Raw genomic sequence first — 18,613 nt, 5'->3', positions numbered from 1 at the left:
ACGGAGAGCTGCGGAGAGGGGAACAGCCGGAGCCCCGGCGGTGCCAGCTCTGCGGCCTGTGCCCCGGAGCCCCGGCGGTGCCAGCTCCGCAGCCTCTGCCCCGGAGCCCCGGCGGTGCCAGCTCCGCAGCCTGCGCCCCGGAGCAGTCCCGCGGATCGGATCGCACTCCTGTCCTTGTCACCTCCCACCCGGGCTTCCCGGAATGGTTTCTCTGCTCCTGTTCCAGGGCCGGACTCGCAGCAAATGTGGGTGCCTAAGCAGTTGCTGATTTCCCCAGGGTCTTCATGGAATCACAGAATCATGGAATGCTTTGGGTTGGAAGGGACCTTAAATATCATCTAATACCAACCCTCCTGCCAACCAACCAACTTTGCACCAGAGCAGATTTGTCAGAGTCCCATCCAGCCTGGCCTTGAACCCTTCCAGAGATGGGGCAGCCACAACTTCTCTGAGCAAGCTGTGCCAAGGCTTCAACACCCTCACAGCCAAGAATTTCTCTCTAATATCTAACCTCAATTTACTCTTTCAGCATGGAGCCATTCCCCTCTTGTCCTGTCACTGCATGCCCTTGTCCTCTCTCTCTTTGGGAGCTGGGATTTCAGCATCCCAGCCCATCACAGGGACTGGTACCTGTGTGGCTCTTGCTCCCCTCCTGCCCTCACACCCTGCCCAACTGGGTCACTGCAGGTGGCTGCCTGAGTAAGATGTACCTTCATCATGTAAGCCTCAAGTCTTTTTTTTTTTTTTTTTAATAAATGGAGCAAAAAAAGGCTTTACAGAACCGCATTCACATGCGAAACAAAGACACTGTTTCACCCAGTCAGCAGAAGCCTTGGCGTAGTTTTGGCTATTAAAGTGCTACACTACCAGGAAGATTTCATTTCTGGGCAGCAAAAACTTTTCAGGAGTTTCCTTTGAAGCCTTTATTGAGGTCAGGGGCTGCAGCCTTTTGTAATCTCTCCGTGTCAGCCTACAGCAGATTTGGGAAGCCCTTTTGCAGGATATTGTGACCAGCAGCAGCTCTTTGCTCATTAGTTTACTCTTGCTAATAGATGCGAGGCCAGGGTGGAGGATGCTCTTGGCAGTGATGCACACTGCTGCACTAACACTTGCCATGACTGCAATAGAGGGAGACAGAACCACCCTCTTTTAAGGGTCTTTTTAATTAAAACACCAAGCTGAGCAATGGGTGACTTCAGAGCATTTTGACCTAACAAGGACTGACAAGCACGTGGCTGCTTTTAAAATAAACTAATTAATAGCCACTATCTTATCAGTGTAAAACTGTCAGCACAGGAGGAGGGTGGGCAAACCCAGATGCAAAGCATTTGTAAATGAGGCTACACACACACACACACACACACACACACACAAATGTTACTGCAGCACCAGCAACACACCAAGGAACACACTTTGAAACATCCACCTCCAAAGGCAAACAGGAGGGGCCTGGGGCTGATTCCAATTCACACCTCTGGGCTGATTTTAGGGAAAGTTACATCAACAAACTGTTTCTGTGCACCTTGACTCCACCACCAGTATCACTTCAATGCTGCAACATCACCTGCCAGCCCTCACGACATAGGAAGGGAACCAGAGCCCACCGGGGGTGACACATCTGCCTTTGGACCAGCATACTCTGCCCAGCTGAGATATAAACTTTTTAAACACCTGGTTTTCAAAACACTACAAGCACAGGCAATTTCAGAAGCAAACACAGCTGGTGCCCCTCACCCAAACACACAGTCAGTAACTGTCCCACGTACACTAACTGCTCCTTATTCCATATGGGATCCCTTCCCTGGGAGACACTCTTCCAAAAGAAGACAACTAAAAGCCATTTCCCTGCTCTCACATTTATGCTCTGGATGCAAGGAGGTCCTGCCAAGAGTATCCCCCACCCCTCTGTCCAGCTTCCCACTGCTCTCATTTCCAAGCCTCCAAGGCAACTGTAAGTTTTTCTCCTGATGTTTTTTTACCAGCTTTGGGACATTGCCTAACAGTTGCTCACTTTTCCCAAAAGAATCGGCAAGGAGCCCTTGTTCCCAGCAGAGGAGTGCAAGATCAGGAACGTTCTGCTTTCTGGTCCAGCTTGTCCCAGCTCACAAAACAGACCCTGGCTGACTCCAGCCCTGCAGCCCCAGCATCACTTTGAGCTCTTTCCTCTCAGCGTGGTGAGTATCCTGTTTGCCATCCTTCCTGCTGCTCTCTGCCATTACCACGATAGCATCAGGTTTTCCACTTAAGCTCCCACATCCTTTTCCTGATCAACATGTTGTACAATTGTTCCATTGACCACGCTCTGATGGAAAAAACGTACCAAGCTTGGGCCTCATCCCCTGGAGGGCAGGACAGTGAGGGGCTGGTTTCCTTCTTCCAGCCTGCTCTGGTGCATTTACACATAACTCTACCAAAGCACCCACATTCTGAAACAACAGTATTTTATAGGATTTACTTCACTGCATCATTGTTTATAAATTATTTGTGATTTCTGCCCATAAATATATGACAAGGTAAGGACACCCTCAGAGTGCTGCTTTACAGCCTGGGCAGCAGTGCCAGCAGACGCTATTTCCCGATGTGTTCCAGCAGACCCGGCACCAGCTCCTGCACTCCTCCCACAGCCAGTGTTTCCTCCTGCCACAGCCTCATCTCTGCTGGACAGATACAGGACTGCTCTGCTCCTATACACAGGAGTTCCCTGGCAGAGCTGTGCTGTCACTCCTGCTTGGCCTGGCAGTGGTTTTTGCTTTTCTCCACCAAGTGCTGCCTCCCTGCAACGTCTTCAGACGTTCCCTGTGATGTTTTGCCCTCCATGGAGTTCCCTTTGACCAGAAGTTAACTTGCAGAGATGCACCTAAGCCAACGCACAGGGACTAAGCTTGGAGCAGTGCATGTCATCAGCCCTGAGCTGGAGGTGAGGGCTGCCCAGGGAGGTGCCACTGTCCCTGGAGCTGTTCAAGGAATGATGGATGTGGCACTCCATGCTCTGGTCTAGCTGACAAGGTGGGGATCAGCCACAGACTGGACTCGATTATCCTGGAGGTCTTTTCCAGCCTCAGTGATTCTGTGACTGTGTGAGGACTCTGTCCCAGTGACTCCAGGGCTGTTTTTAGGGGGAAACTTCGGCCTGTTGCAAAGGGAGAGATGATGCTGAGCAAATACTGCTCACAAGGCAGGGAGAGGCAGCGCCCGGGGCCTGACCTGGGCCGTGCGAAGCATGGGGAGCACAGACACAGACAGACACACATTCAGGCACACACGGACACAGACACACTCGGACACAGACAGACACACACAGACACATTCAGGCACACTCGGTTCCTCCAGGAGCGGCTCCCCGGGCGGTGTGCGCGGCCCCGCTGCCCCGAGCTCTCCCCTCCGCCCCCTCAGTCCCCTCACGGCCGCCGCGGGGTTTCCCTGCCCGCTGCTGCCCCCTGGCGGGGCGCGGGCCCGGCGGCGCCGCGGCGGCTCCAGGCCGGGATCGGGAGAGTGACCGGGAAGGGCCCGGCCCGTTCCCGCAGCCCCGCACGGCTGGGGGTACCTCCGGTGAGCCCGACTCTCCCGTTTTTCCCGGCGGGAGCACCAGCGGATTCCTGCTCGGTAGAGCACGCCTGGCGCTTCCGTGGCTGCGCTGCCCGGACATAGGGAGAGGCTCTGGCTGAGAGTCCCAGCGGAATAAAGAGAAGCCTGAAGGGCTGTAGCACACAGGGGAGTGTTTGGACAAACTTTCTGGAGCATTTAGTGCCCATGGAAGGGACAATTCTAGAGCCCTGAAAATCTCCCAAGCACCCCTCCAGCCTGGGATGGGGTTCCCGGGATCAGGTCCCTGCACAGAAAGGGAGCACCTGTTGATCCCACAGTTCCCAGGTTGCAATGGGCATTACTCCTTCTAGCCAAGGGCAAGGACACCTTCCACATCCCAGGTTGGTCAAGCCCCATCCAGCCTGGCCTTTAGACACTCCCAGGGATGGAGCAGCCACAGCTGCTCTGGACAACCTGTGACAGAGCCTTACCACCCTCACAAAGAAGAATTTCTCCCTAAAAAAACATTTCTGATCCAAATGTATCAGCATCACTTACCATGGGATTAGAAAGGATCCTGGAAGTCACTGGCTATGCACACTCTGGAGCAGACGCTGGGATGCTGGCTCTGGACCTCCTCAGGTTCTGGAAAACATCTGCTAGCACTGTGGAACACACACTAAGGTAACAGACCTTTGAGTGATCAGGCCACTGGTGGTTACATTTATCAACGTGAAGTTCACTTCCCTCCTGCATCTCTAAAAAACAAGTATCATGGTATTGTTACTCTGTAGATTCATACCCTTTTGAACACACAAATGACAGGTTTGTCCCCAGTTATGTGACTAGGGAACAGCGCTGTATTGACACCTGGGGGTCTCCACCCCCAGCATTTTTCCTAACCAGGCAGTCCCAGCTCCTTCACTAACACAATACACATCACTGTATCGGAAGAGCACAAAAAAAATCATGCTTTGAGGCAAACTTTTACATGGATATATTTATTGCATCGCAGTCTTAGCAATTTTAAATACAAACATTTACATCTGGAAAGCAGAATATTGCAAATTCAGTATTATCCAATATGTTCATAGCAGCATCAGCTTCCTAAGAAACAAAATGTTTAGGAAGACAGAGAAGGAATTACCAACAAGTTACACCCTCATTTATCACCATCTGACCCAAACATGGAACTGCAGCTGTGAAACAGATATTGAAGTCACCAAATGTGACCTTGAAGACGTCAGTGATTTCAAGACTGAAGAGTGTTTTTGTACCTGATTCCCCACATGGTTTTCGTGTGCCAAGGTGAGGTTAACTAACAGTCATGAGCCTGGAGAGGGCAGAGGGTTGACGTATCTGCATTACCTGACAGAGAGAGTTTGGATAACAACACTTGGCACTTGTATAGCATTTACCACTTCCCCAGCTCCTCGAAAGACAGGCAAGGAGAGCTCTTGGATGTGCTACAGCTGTGGAGCATCAGGGAGAGGGATGGAAGCGACTTGCCAAGGCCATTCAGTGAGCAAGAGGCAGTGAAGAGAGTGGAATTTGTCAGCCCCTGACTTCCAATTCCACGTCAGTCTGGTGGCTCATGCTGCTCATTTGTGGCTCCCTAAGGAAGTTTTACAGGTGACTCATTGGAAAGAGGTCAACCCATCTGTTCCCCTTGTAATGCCCATTTTAGTTTTAGAGAAACCAAACATTTCTCTCATCTCGTCCTCTCAGAATAATAAAGACACCTTGGCACAGCTGCACTTTGCTCTGAAGCAGTGGAAATCAGAAGCAATCACTATAGGAGCAGCTTTAATTTCTTTCCTGAGGGAGAGCACTGATCTTTTGAGAGGAAAAAGGATGGATATGTTTTCACACAAACTGATCAAACTACTTTTCATTCTAAGTGAATACAAGACTGACTGAAAGTCTCAGGTGTACTATTTTTTTTTTTCAACAAAGTCATCCAGGTGTACACCAGAAAGCCAGAAGTTAAGATAGTTATCCAGGAACATCAGGAGGCATTTTCCTTCCCTGACAGGCCTACATTCCACCAGCTAAGAGCAAGAGCACTTACAGTGACATCTGAAAGGACTTGTAAACACCAGGAGACAAGCATCTCTGCTATTTCCCCATTAAAATAGTCCTTTCTCCTGCACCCCAGGAAGCCAAGGAAAACCAAGCCTTCTCCATCTCCACCTCAAAAGGGCAAATTTGCTTAGTTCCTTCTTCTGTTGAGTTTCCTCTGCAAAATATTAAGAGGCAGGATCAAACATGTCAGTCATTAGGGCTGGAGCCTGGCAGATTCCAGGGGCAGTTCAGGTGCTGTGAAAGGCTCACAGCATAAGGGAGGCTGCACTCAAGAGCTGGCTCAGCATCCTCCCCTTCATCTACAGAGCTCAACTGCCCAGTGCTGGCAGGATTGTGCCCAGGGCACAGGTTAGAAAGCCCCTTCCCATGTCAAGGAGTTACCACCACCTGAGTCATTCCTCTCCCCTCCTCTTTGCCTACTATCCCACCTAACACTACTCTCTGTCAGTGTGAAGCCATTCCCCCTTGTCCTGGCACTCCAGGCCCTTGTCAAGAGTCTCTCTCCATCTTTCTCATAAGCTCCCTTCAGGTACTCAAAGGCTGCAATTAGGTCACCCCAAAGCTTCCCTTCTCCAGGCTGAACAATCCCAACTCTCTCACCCTTTCCTGGTGTGCAATACTAATTACAATCACAATTTCACAAATTCTGTAAAAACTTACTTTTCCAATATTATTTCTAGTCAGCAGCAGCCTTTCCTAATGTTCTAACAGACTGCCTTAGGCTTGCCATTAGCACAAACTTGAATTTCTTAAGCCAACATCAAGAAGCGAAAGCATGAACTGAAGTAGTTCTGGGCTGCAGATGCTGCAGACCTCAGCATTCATATTTTACACTTGGCAGTGCAGGCAGGACAGAAAACATCCTCATATTAATTGGCAGTATTTGGAGTGAGGCTCTGAGGCAGACACTGGCATATACCTGAGCAGCTTCTCAGGCAAGAGCTGTCCTGGCTGAGGGAATCACTGCATCACCTCTGAAAAGCTGCAGCACTCTGCCTTCCAGTTTTATCCAGAGGCAGAGCTTGCAGTGTAAGTTGGTGCTTATAACTCTCATCTGTTTAATCAAAGATAGAAAGTTTACCTGGAGATAAACATCCTCATAAACTCAGTGTTTTCAGTCTGCTGTCCCAGCTCCATTTACCTTCAAGATTCTGGATCAAATAGTTTACACCTGTCTCACTTAGGTCAGTGCCAGTAAGAAACAGAAAGGCTGAGTGTGGGCAGAATATTGGACAGAATGTCAAATTCAATAAAAATTATACATCTTTTTACTCTGCCTCTTTTTATCCTGCACACCTCTTCACCCAGTGATTCACAGGTGCAAGTGGGTGACTGCAACAACAAACTAGGAAAACCTAGTACTTTGTGGAGCAAAATAAGTAAAAAACTTATTTTCTTAAAAGTTTAAAAAAATCACTTTACTCCAAAAAGTAATATTATCCAAGATAAATAATTCTTCTGAGCAAATAATTCCAAAAATCTAAAGAGAACAGTATGAAAATGAAGAACAGCCAAAGGCTCTTTGAATTCAAAACTGGATGGGGTAAGATTCCTTAGGGAAGGGTAAAAACCAGTGGGCACTCAGGCCTGTTCCTGCTGGACACTGCCCTGCTGAGGGAATGCTGCAGAAGAAACAATGAATCCAAACACTGAAGGAGAAGAAGCAGATGGAAAACAGCACTCACTGATTAATTCAGTAATCACCTGCAGAGGACATGCTAAGTACTTCACTCTAGGTGAGAAAAAACCCTTCCAGGCAATTAACAAGCTGGACCAGTCAGTTGAGAGAAGGAACCAAACCTACACTTTTTTATGAGCTTTTTTCCCCCTTTGGCAGTACCTTTTCTACAACCACAGCCTAAGGAGTGTTTGATAAAAATGAAACACCTGTGCAAAAACATTTCCTAAGAAATAATCCCAGAAATGAGAAATTATTTTAAAACTTCCTCAAATTATCCCAACGCTTCTTTGAAGTTATTGCAGAAAACCGCTCCCTGCAGTAACTGGGTACCTCACCCCAAACACACTTTAAGAACCATTACTGAGCACCAGGCTGAGCAAAGTCCCAGAAATACAGGACAGGGGGCACCTGTGGATCCTTTCTAGGGAGGTTTTCATATCTGCCCAAAGCTTTTTCACTCTCACATTGCTCTGTTTCCTACTCTTCATTCCTTAGCACAAAGACTTTGGTGTGTTCATGCTCACAGCATCACTGCAGCGAGAGGAACAGCTGGGAGCAAAAAACTTTTTGAGCAAAAGATTTTATGTTGAGTTTGGAAAAGAAAAACCATAGAAAGAAACAATTAAAAAAACCACTGAAAACCCAAGCTCATTTGGTTCCAAAGGTTGTTTTCATTTTCTTCTTCTTTTTTTAAACAGAAGAATACTGTTTAAATACTTCAGTGAGGTAGAAGATCCCATTTCAGAACATGACATTCAGTTTTATTTAAAGAGCAATGTTATCTGAAGTACTGAACAAGCAAGTGACAACACACCTACAGGATCACTTGCTTCATCACAATCACGATGCTTGAAAGAGACAAAATCCATAAGACAAATTTTTAATAATGCATTTTAAAAATACACAATGCCAGAAAAAGTGGGAAAAGGAAGACATTTTGGAAGACCTGAAGTTGTAGAAGAGGAAGCAGCTTGGAAATAATGAGAAAGGTGGACAGGAAAGTAGGATACAAATGAAGAACCAGCAAATAATTCATTAAATCTAAATTGGAAGGGAGCAGTTCAACCAGCTTCACAGATGAGAGGAGGAACATTTTAACAATGAGGAATGAGGTAGTACAAAAAAAGTAGATAAACTATAATCCTTAAGCAGGTTTGCTCACCAAGGTGATGATTCTGGAAGAACAGGTCAGGGATGATATAAAAATCAAGGCACAAACTTAAGTCTAAGCACCAGCACTTTTCATCAAATGTAAACAAAAACTCATAGATGCAAAGCAACAAACATCTGAAAGGTTTCAGGGAAAAACTCATTATGAAAGGAAACATTGAGACTTCCAGCAGCAACTGAGAACTTGGCAAAGTGTCAATCAACAGGAAAGGCAGCACAGCCACAAATACATTCATGGTAGCTGTATCTTAGTTAATGCACAAGGCATAAACTAGGCAGACAAAGATTTAAAAATATGAGGTGAAGAAAAGCAAGAATTCAATGAGCTGTCACTGTATGTCAGCTTGAGGAAGATCTGACACCCTTTGGTCAAATACAAAAGAAAGAGGAGAGGTCAGAACCAGTGGCCTTTGGTAGTAATAGAAAAGGCAGAGAGGAGTCATCCCAAGCAGCTGAAATAAGAACAAAGCTGCCAGAAAACAGAGAGGAAAATCCCCACAACCATAAGGAAGTAAATATTCACTTGCAGGAAAAGCTGCTGGGAAGTCAGGAGCAGAGATAAGCACCTTGTTTCTAGCTTCACACGTTTCTAGCAATTTGTGAGGGTTCTGGTTACTACGCAGAAAGCCAACCAGGAAAGGGTGCAGAAAGGCAGGACAACAAGAACAGTCTTTGTAAACCAGAGTTTAGAATGTCCTGAGGAGACAAAGTACTGACAGGAGAAAGGGGAAAAAAAAGAGGAAAAAATGGGAAAAAACTGCTGAGCACATGAACACAAACATGAAAAGAAGGAAAGGGAAACAAGAACCTCCATGAGAAGAATCTTTCCAGTGCCTAAGTCTCAGTTCACAGAGGGATGGCATTACAGCAGTAAAGCAATGTTTCAGAAGAAGCTGCAGAGAGTATTTAATTTTTTTTCTTTTCTTTTTCTCCCTTGATGAAATTATTTTGCCTCAACAGTACTTTTTATTCTGTCCCAGGCTGAACTTGGCTTTGAGCTCAGTGGCTGAGCTCATCAAGCCCCATGTCATATGAAATGTTGACTAAGTTTCAAGCTCCCCCAGAGGCAAACAGCTGCTTCGTATGTCCAGAATGCCTGCAAAATGATTTCTGTGCTTCACCCAAACACCAGACATATCCCTAACGACCAAGCAAGCAGAATGCTGCATCTGCAGCAACAGAAATCCATGTCACCCACAGTACAGCCACTCAATTTGAGAACTCAGGGTATCTATATGCAATGTCAGTCCTGCCACAAAGCAATTTCCCAACTTCAGCTTAAACACACAGAGCTGCTGCAAAGCACAAGGCAGTTGGGATGAATACAGAATAGCAGCATGAAATCTCCTTTGACAACAAAGGAACAGGCTACATAATGGAACAGCTTCATTTACCCTCAGACTTCTGCAGGTAGGTTTTTTGGGAAGCAGTTTATACCTGCTGAACCTTGGCCTCACCTGCAATAATACAACAGCCTTGCTAAAATGAAACACTGATGAGTTTGACTTCTATACTTCAAAACCTTTTCAGGCACATCTCCAAAGCTCAACTGGAATTAGATGATGCATCCTTCACATGGACAGGAAAGACCCATGAAGATTCCTGCTCCATGAGAACTGCTGCAGACACAGCAGCTCTGGTTTCAAGAGAGGGGGGAGCCTGAAAGGTGTTTAAATACAGGACAGGTGTGCTCAGCACAAGCACACCTGAGAAAAACCCAATCTTTGCCAGCTTCACTCTTACACTAAGTAGCAAGTGGGTGAAATATAAAAGGATAATTTTCCATCCTCACCCACAATAAACTCCAAACAGAGAGGTCTCTGAGTCAGCTACATCATCTGCTTGCTGGTGACACAGGGCCAAAGCACAACATTACAGAGAGCCTAAGCTTTGATACTGGAAACAACTTACAGTCCTGCCATCACCCACATTAAAAGAATACTTTACAATTAAGGGCTTTTCTATCACACAGAGCATTACAGAGCTAACTATGGCAAAGAGGCCAGTAGCCATCAGCAGGATGTGACTCCAATATTTTATGAACTATTTCAAAATGACTGTCAGAGTTATATCTGAAAAAGAGGACATCCATGTAACAGCAGCAGATAAACTGTTGGTTTCATTAGCAATTTCATCTTGATATTACTCAGAATGTGCAAAAGAGCATTTCTGATTTATTGCAGGTCCAGATCTTATCTTTAAATGTGTGCCACAAGTAGTTCCTGTAACAGAGTACACCAAATTCTCTTACAACCCTCTCCATTAGCTTCCTTTTAAGAAACAGAGGGATCTGTGCTTAACTCCCTCATATCACAGAAACAACTGTGTTGCTGACCTTCTCCTAAGACCCCCAACAGTGATCCAAGGAGGCTGCTTTGGCATCAAGCCCAGGATGCTCAGGTTACAATTCTTTCCCCTGCCTTGACGTGGCAATGGGAAACCAGCCACGGTACCATCCTACTCAATGACAACTCTAAATAGCAATGGGAGCTGCAGCAGCAAGTCATGCTATCAAATAAATACTCTGCCAAAGGCTCAGCCAAGTCAATGTGCTAAATGGACAAGCAAGACATTCTCTCCTCGGATAAAGATCTGGTTTATGTGGCGTGTGAACACCTGCTGATAATCCACCTTGGGCCGCCTCCTCCTGCGGGGCTGGCTCCTGCCCCGGGCCCCCTCTGGCTGGGCAGTCCTGCTGCCCACATCAGCTTCACTTCTGTCACCTGGGGTCCTCTTCTCTGCAGCTCTGCCCGAGTGTTTCTGCCTCTCACGCTCCTCTTCTGCTCTCCCTCGTCCAGATCCAGCCTTCAAAGTCAGCGTCTGAGAGTAATTTGTCAGGGCCAGCTCCTTTGAGACAGTCTTTGAGTCAGCTCCCTTCTTCCCCGAGGATTCCTGCAGCTTGAGTCTGTCAAACAGCTGCAAAAGGACAGTTGTATCTATGACCACACTTGTAAAACAAGACAGGCCACTTGTTCCACACTTCTACATTGTATTTTCATGTACAATCCCAAAGCAGCTCACAAGACACAGTGACAAATCTCCACCAGCAATAAAGGCCATGTTTGCTTACCAAAGTCAAACAGTGACAGAAGGTGAACGAGTCTCTTGCATGGTCATGACTGTCTAAATATGAGCACCAAGGAATTTAATTTTGGGAGCAACACTGCTGTGTGGTAGCCTTTAACTTTGGTCAGGAGAAACAGAGATACCAAGTTGCTCCTATAGCTCACTTTTCCCCATGTTCTTTTAATGTTTCAGACAGTTTTAGAGAGATTTCCATCCTTGTATCATGAATCCCTAAGATAAGGGGTCTCCATTAGCAGAATCTGTACACTGAAAAATGGAGGAATCTTTTGTGTTCACCAAAATAAACTAAAAGATGACGTGTGGGTATTCTGGGAGGTGAGCAGATCATAAACAACAGAAAAATAATAAAAGCTACAGCAGCAGACCCAAAGCACTGTATGAACTCATTAATCTAAAAACACATGGTGCTGAAACTGGAAAAGAAATTGCTTTTGCTCTGGCAGCAGACAAGCTTTTATGAAATAATGGCAAATGAGATTTTTGGTTAGCCTCTCTCTTCCCAGCAACAGGATGGAAAGCCAATGGCTGTGAGAGGGAGCTAAAGGAACAATGACAACTTGATTATTTTTAACTAATCTTTAAAAGAAGGAAGGGTGGGATCTACCAGAAAACAGATTTAAATGGCAGGAATTTGAAAGCAAACTCCTCACAATGAAACATTTTAAATGTTTTTGTGATGCTTCTCTGATGTTCAAAAGGCCTGGAGCTGTTGCCATTTAACAGGCACTGCCCTGTCATATTTTTTTCCCTTCATTGTTCAAAAGTTCATCTATCATCTCTTCAGTTGTCAACGTGGTAAACAACTCTATTTGCAGCTGGATCCTAGAGAGGGGAGAGCTTTGGAGATCTTGGGCTTCACAGTACCCGCACTGGAAGCTCAAGTGACCAAAGAGCTGTGTTGTTCCTCTAGCTGCAGACAGACTGTGCCATGAGGAACATCAGTACCAGAGGGGTGCTCTGCCACATTCCCTGGCAAGACAAACATGGACCTGATCAGTCCATGGTGCAAAAAACACACAGAACAAATCCCACATCAAAACCCACAGAGTGAGCTTCTAGAGGTTCAGCATGCTACATTAAGCAGTGGCAACAATTCTGATCTGGTTCTAAAGTGGAGCTTTAGGAACACTGAACTACTAAAGTACTTTCAGAAAGATCAGAAAACATTTTGGGGAATTTTTTGCTCAGTTCAAATTATTTTAGAGTCATCTGTAATAAAAGGAGGTAAAATATTTCAAATTAAAATATGGGCTCCAAATCAATCCTCCCTTTTTATGACTTTGAAAAAGGAGATCCTAATAAGAAAGCAAACAGCAGATGTCACCTACTCGGGTCAGTGAGAGCTGAGGTTCTGCATAGAAGGCTTTGCCCATTACTGGTTTCCTGTATGTCTCATCCACATCTGTCAGGGCCTAAAAAAGATAAAAGAAACTGAAAGATTGAAATTAAAATAAAACATGAAGCAGCTTTGGACCAGCTTTGTGTCAAAGCATTATGAAATTATGTTTTGAGAGAAAATCCATCCCAGGAACAAGCTGTGCTTTGGAGCTGGTTTGTTAATCATCTAAATTGTACTAAGTATAAAAGCAGCAGCAAAGTTCATTCTGCATTATTTGCAAAATCTCTGTGATTCTTGCCTGCAAAATCCTTCCCTCCTCCCCAATCCCAAACTTTTCACACCTCCAGGCTCACGAATATTTAATAGCTGCTTTTCCATCTACTTTAAGATCTTCACAAGGTAGAAAACAGGGAAAAGCTTTTGTCACTGGCAGCTCAGTGATATCAGTGAGAGAAAACACAGAAGCACCCATCACTATAGAAAGACTGGATTTTGCAGAGAAAGTAAGCTCTGGAAGCTTCTGATACTCCTCATATTCCATCTCCTGTATTCTTATACAAAACTCTGAAGATTTTGGGAAACCTTCAAAGCTTCTCTCTCACCTAAAACCTCTCTAAGATGGTTGGGCACCTCCCAGATGTACCAGTCCAACACCAAGTACCACTTGTGCCTGAAACCCAGCACTTGGTACCAGAGCAAATTTTGTGAACCACAAAACCACCTTAACCTTCCCCATACGTCATTTGCTTAAAGCTGTTACAAATTTCAAGTTTCCAATATAACAGTTACAAATGAAGGGCTGGAACAATAATTACCATATTCCAGAATTTGTCAAATGCAACCAAAAAGCCAGTGCAGACTCCACGAAGGCCCTTGAAAGTGCGGATGTGGACGTTGATTCTGACACCATCCCGGACACAGCGATGGAGCTCCCCCAGGGGGCTGCCTTCATGCACTAGGACAGAAAGAGAACATCACCAGTCTCCACCAAAATACACAGAATCACAGAACAGAACTGTAGAATGGCCTGAGTTGGAATGATTGATTAAAGATTATCTTCTTTCAACTCCCTCCCACAGGCAGAAACAGCTGCCACTAGACCAAGGTTGCTCAGAGCCCCATCCAGCCTGGCCCTGAACACTTCCAGGCTTGGGGCAGCCACAGCTTCTCTGGACAATCTGTGCCAGGGCCTCAGCACTCCCACAGCCAGGAATTTCTCTCTAATATCTAATCCAAACCTACTTTTTTTCAGTTTGAAGCTACTCCCACTTTTCCTGTCACTATGTATTTTTGTAAACTCTCTTCATATCTATCTAAAAGCCATGTAGAAATCCACTCTATGTACAAGTATGGCAGAGCTTGGCACAGCACTGGTGTTCACAACAATAGCAATGAAGAAGCCCCAAGCACTGCAGCACACTGTGGTTGCCATTACCAGACCACCAAAACTCTTCTTACAATGGGGAGAGCCAAGACCAGAAAATATGAAGGTTTTGCTTTACATAGCCCACAGCCAAATCAGCCTTAGCTGAAAATCTTTTTGCTACATTTCAAAAACCTTCCAAGTAATCCAAACTGAAAATAAATAAAATCCCCCACCAGTTGAGAGGGAACAGAAAGCTCACAGGGGCAGAGTTAGTTCCACAGAAAAGACAAATGCCTGGTTAAGGCTACCTCAGTTTAGTTATGAGCTGTGAATAAAGAACTGTAGCAGATTTGTTCCTTTTTTTTACAGGGGGATTTCTGAAACAATGAATGACCAAAATCCTTCAGCTTACTAAACTGGACCAGTTGAAACTGATGAAAATGCATTGTTTCAGTTAAGATTTCAGCAGCCAGATGAACATCCTTCAAAGTCCTACAAGTCTCTGGCAAGGAAATAAAATTGCTCTAAGGAGCAGCCAGCAATTAAACCATGCTAGGGCCCAGGACAATAATGCTTTAACCAGAGCAAAAGTGAAGGAATTCAGTAAAACTTCAGGAATTCAGGAATTCAGTAAAATAAGCTTGCCTGGCTCACACAGGCCTTGTCTTCACACCAGAAATCTTTGCAAGTGTAACATATCTAGAAGGGTAGATATTATTTACAATTTCCACCCATGTCCTGGTACCCACATGCTGTACAATTCCTACTAAGAGTCAGGAAGAAGACTTGGTCTAAAATCTCACATGGTTCTGCACATTAATAAAACATGTGAGCCAGAGATGACCTCTCACCTTGTGCTTTAGGGACTGTACACTCAAGGTTTGATTTGCACACCAGAAATTGCTTCCTGTGAGTGTAAAGTGACTGTGTAAAACAGCTGATCTGCAGGACTGGGCTGCAGGGTAATTCATGGCCACAGCAGGGAAATCTAAATCAGTTTCCTCTGAATTAACCTAATCACATTTATTTTTTGAGATCCATTGTGTTCTTGCCAGCCCTCTCCAGCTGGATAACTGCAGGAAATTGGTTTCACACAGAGCATAAGCTGTCTCAGCACCTCCCAGCCTTGCTTAGGGGGTCTTTCCATGGGCCTCCGTGTGTCCTTCAGCTGAACTGATAACAAACATGTTGTAGATTGACAGATCCATCACAGGAACCACAGACGACACCATCATGGTATCAAATTAATGCTTCCAATCAGAAAACAGTATTTTTTCTAACCAACCCTGAGAACTTACATAACAATTTAAAATCCAGACTTATTTTTAGATTTTAAGTACCAATATTCCATTTTAATAGGAACTCTATCTACACCTAACCCTTATTTTCAACTTATTTTCAACTATGCCTCTGTCTCTCATCACCCAGGAAAACACTACAGAGCTCCACCAAATCTACACTCTACCCACTTTTCCTTCTGTGTAAGGTTCTGGCTCCTCCACGGCAAACTTCCAGCTTCATCTGAGCAAAAGGGCAGAACACATCATCCAAAAATCCTTCAACAACCTGACATTCTCAGCAAAAACAAAACTAGCAAAGCAAGGCATTTATTTTTGGAACACACCTCCTCTGCAAGCACTCTGAGCTGTAATGAACAGGATCTGCACACAGCTAAATCTGCCTGTGCCTTCTCTGTTGTTAGAGAAATGAACAATGTTTCAACAGACAGGGAAAAAAGTTACCAAGCTGGTTCTCAAAATCCAACCCTTACCTGGATAAAATAAGCACATGCTTAATAGCAGGACTCTGAAAAATGAGTCCAAAACTACTATGAACAGAGGGCAAGCATCCCAAATGGGTGAAAATAAAGATTTAAACTCTGGTTAAGTTCAAGTCCTTGTCCTTAAAGCAGACTCTATTAAGAGGCAAGATTAGAAAAACCACAAGAGAAAAGTTGAAATAACTCAAAACACATCAAACACCTTTCCACCTGCCCTGCACATGAATTCTCTGCCCCTTGGTAAATGCAAAGTGATGACAAATAACTCCTCCTGAAGTGATCCACACAGGCCAAGTTCCAAACACCTGTGGTGCAGACATCCCCCAGTTACAAGGAAAGCACACAACTTTGGCTATAAATCACTCATAAAACACTCCAGGCTGCTGAATAGCACTTTCTGTATCAGTTGTGCCAGACTTCTTTGAAGTCCAGACATGGATGTGTGGATATTAAGTATGTGTTCTTAATTGTTCTTAATTTTCACAGTGGTTTTTTTTTCCCTCAATTTTCATCACCAGTGCAAACTGAGATATTTTTAATTAAGATCTGAAATCAACATTTAAGGTCAGTTTTCTGGAAATCCTGGCTAACAGAAGCTCTGCATTTGTGCAGAACACTAAGTGTGATACTTAAGAGCATGCAGCACCTATAGCAATGAACACATTGTGTTTTAGTGTCTGAGCAAGAAAAAAGTTTTGCCTTGGGCATTCAGAATCAAACATTTTGGGCTTTGCCTTTTTAGAAAAAAAAAAAATTAAGGTGATGGTGCAAAGATAATCTGATTCCAAAATGAACCCCAGTATTTTTAATTAAGTGCACTAAAGTTACATCTCACCTGACAACAATGCCATTTGATTCTTGGTGTGGGGGCACAAGTAGCACCTCTTCATATTTAGGGGATGTTTACCCTGACTGCTCACAGAACATTTTTACAAGAAATAAGTATCATCATCACAGCTGATGAATTTAAATTTACATCACAGCTGTCTCTCACCTCAATCCACTGCTCTGCCACCCTGTTATCAGAAATGCCAGTATTTCTGCCTGCAGGATGTTTGGTTAGCAACCAAGAAACAGCAGTGTGTTACAGACTTTGCCTGTGGTTATGGTTTAACTACACCCTGGACTGGCCCAAACATGGTTTAAAATAGTATTTTTGAGAATATAGCAGTGTCTCATCCTTTTTCTCCTGAAAACCAAGAGGATGCAAGTAATTCACCAATTAACAGAGCAGAACATGACCACAACAAAGTCAGTGTCATCTCTGCGTGAGTAGCTCTGTGAAAAGCTGTTCCTCATTCCTGCACACCATTTCAGAGATCACGGAATGGTCTCGGTTGAGAAAAACCAAAAAGCCCATCTTGTTCCAATCCCTCTGCCACCTGCAGGGACACCTTCCACTATCCCAGGCTGCTCCAAGCCCCATCCAAACCGGCCTTGGACACTTCCAGGGATGGAGCAGTCACAGCTTCTCTGAGCAACTTGTGCCAGTGCCTCTGCACCCCAGGGTCATTTCCCATCAAACCAAATCATTCACCACCCACACCCCACTGTCACCCAACCGCTTCCGCCAGCCATCGCTCCCTCCTCACCCCCAAACTCCACCGCAACTCCGCGCCGGCCCAGCCCAGCCCAGCCCAGCCCAGCAAGCCCCCGGCCCTCACACCCTCCGCCCTCCCTCAGCCCCGGCTCCCTGCGACCGCCCCGCCCGGGGCCGCGCTGCCCGCGCCCTTACGGGGCATCCTGGTGAGGACATTGCGCGGTGCCCGCCGCCGCCGCCTCGCCGTTCCGCCTTCCTCCTGCTCGGGGTCCGCGTTCACCATGAGGCTGCGGAGGCGCTGGATGCGCTCGGGGTCGGGGGCGGGCGGGCCCCGGCGGGACGCGCGGGCGGCGGTGGCACCGCGGCTGGCGGGGGCACCGCGGCGGCCGTGCGGGCGGCGCAGGCCGCGCTGGAAGCTCTCGTACTCGGCGAGGTTGTTGAAGCAGGGCGCGGCGGGGAAGGGCAGCGGCGTGCGCGGCGAGTAGAGCGCCAGCAGCGGGTCGAAGCGGCTGGAGCTCACATCCAGGCGGCCGGGGCTGGGCGAGCGGCGGCGGGGGCCCCGCGGCTCCGCGCTCGCCGCGCCCGCCTCGTCCTCCTCCATGCCGGGCTGCGGCCGGCCGCGCCGCCCAGCGCCGCCGCCAGGGGGCGCTGCCGCTCAACGCCCCGGGCCTGAGGGCGGAGCGACCGCCATGGGCGGGAGGGACCCGGGAGGGAGCCGGGGGGAGCCGTGAGGGACCGCGGGAAGCACGGACACCTCCCTGCTGCATCCGGCACCGGAGAGCGTCCAGCAAAGGCTGCAATGATGGTGAAGGGTCTGGAGCATCTATCTTTTATAGGAGACATTGCGGGAGCTGGGCCTGCTTAGTCCAAAAGACTCAAAGGGGGGTATCAAAAGGATGGTGCCAAACTGTTCGCGGTGACAGGAAGAGGAGAAGTGCACACAAACTAAAACACAATAAATTTCACCTCAAAATGAGGAGGAACTTCTTTACGTTGAGGGTGGCAGAGCACTGGAACAGCTGCCTGGGCGTGGAGTTTCC

The 18,613-nt window shown here is 46.4% G+C and overlaps 1 protein-coding gene across 1 annotated transcript; it reads right to left on the bottom strand.

Moving 5' to 3' along the window:
- Positions 1-4,510: 4,510 nt before the first annotated feature.
- On the bottom strand, positions 4,511-18,174 carry LSM11 (LSM11, U7 small nuclear RNA associated). Its single transcript, XM_059483764.1, has 4 exons — positions 17,769-18,174; positions 13,703-13,842; positions 12,877-12,960; positions 4,511-11,377 (listed from the first exon to the last, which is right to left on the bottom strand). The coding sequence occupies exons 1-4, from the start codon at positions 18,172-18,174 to the stop codon at positions 11,006-11,008; spliced, it is 1,002 nt and encodes a 333-aa protein (XP_059339747.1). The 3' UTR covers positions 4,511-11,005.
- Positions 18,175-18,613: the final 439 nt, after the last annotated feature.

This window comes from Ammospiza nelsoni, chromosome 16 (genome assembly GCF_027579445.1).
Source record: "Ammospiza nelsoni isolate bAmmNel1 chromosome 16, bAmmNel1.pri, whole genome shotgun sequence".
NCBI lineage: Eukaryota > Metazoa > Chordata > Aves > Passeriformes > Passerellidae > Ammospiza > Ammospiza nelsoni.
This window is presented reverse-complemented; position numbering and strand designations above follow the sequence as displayed.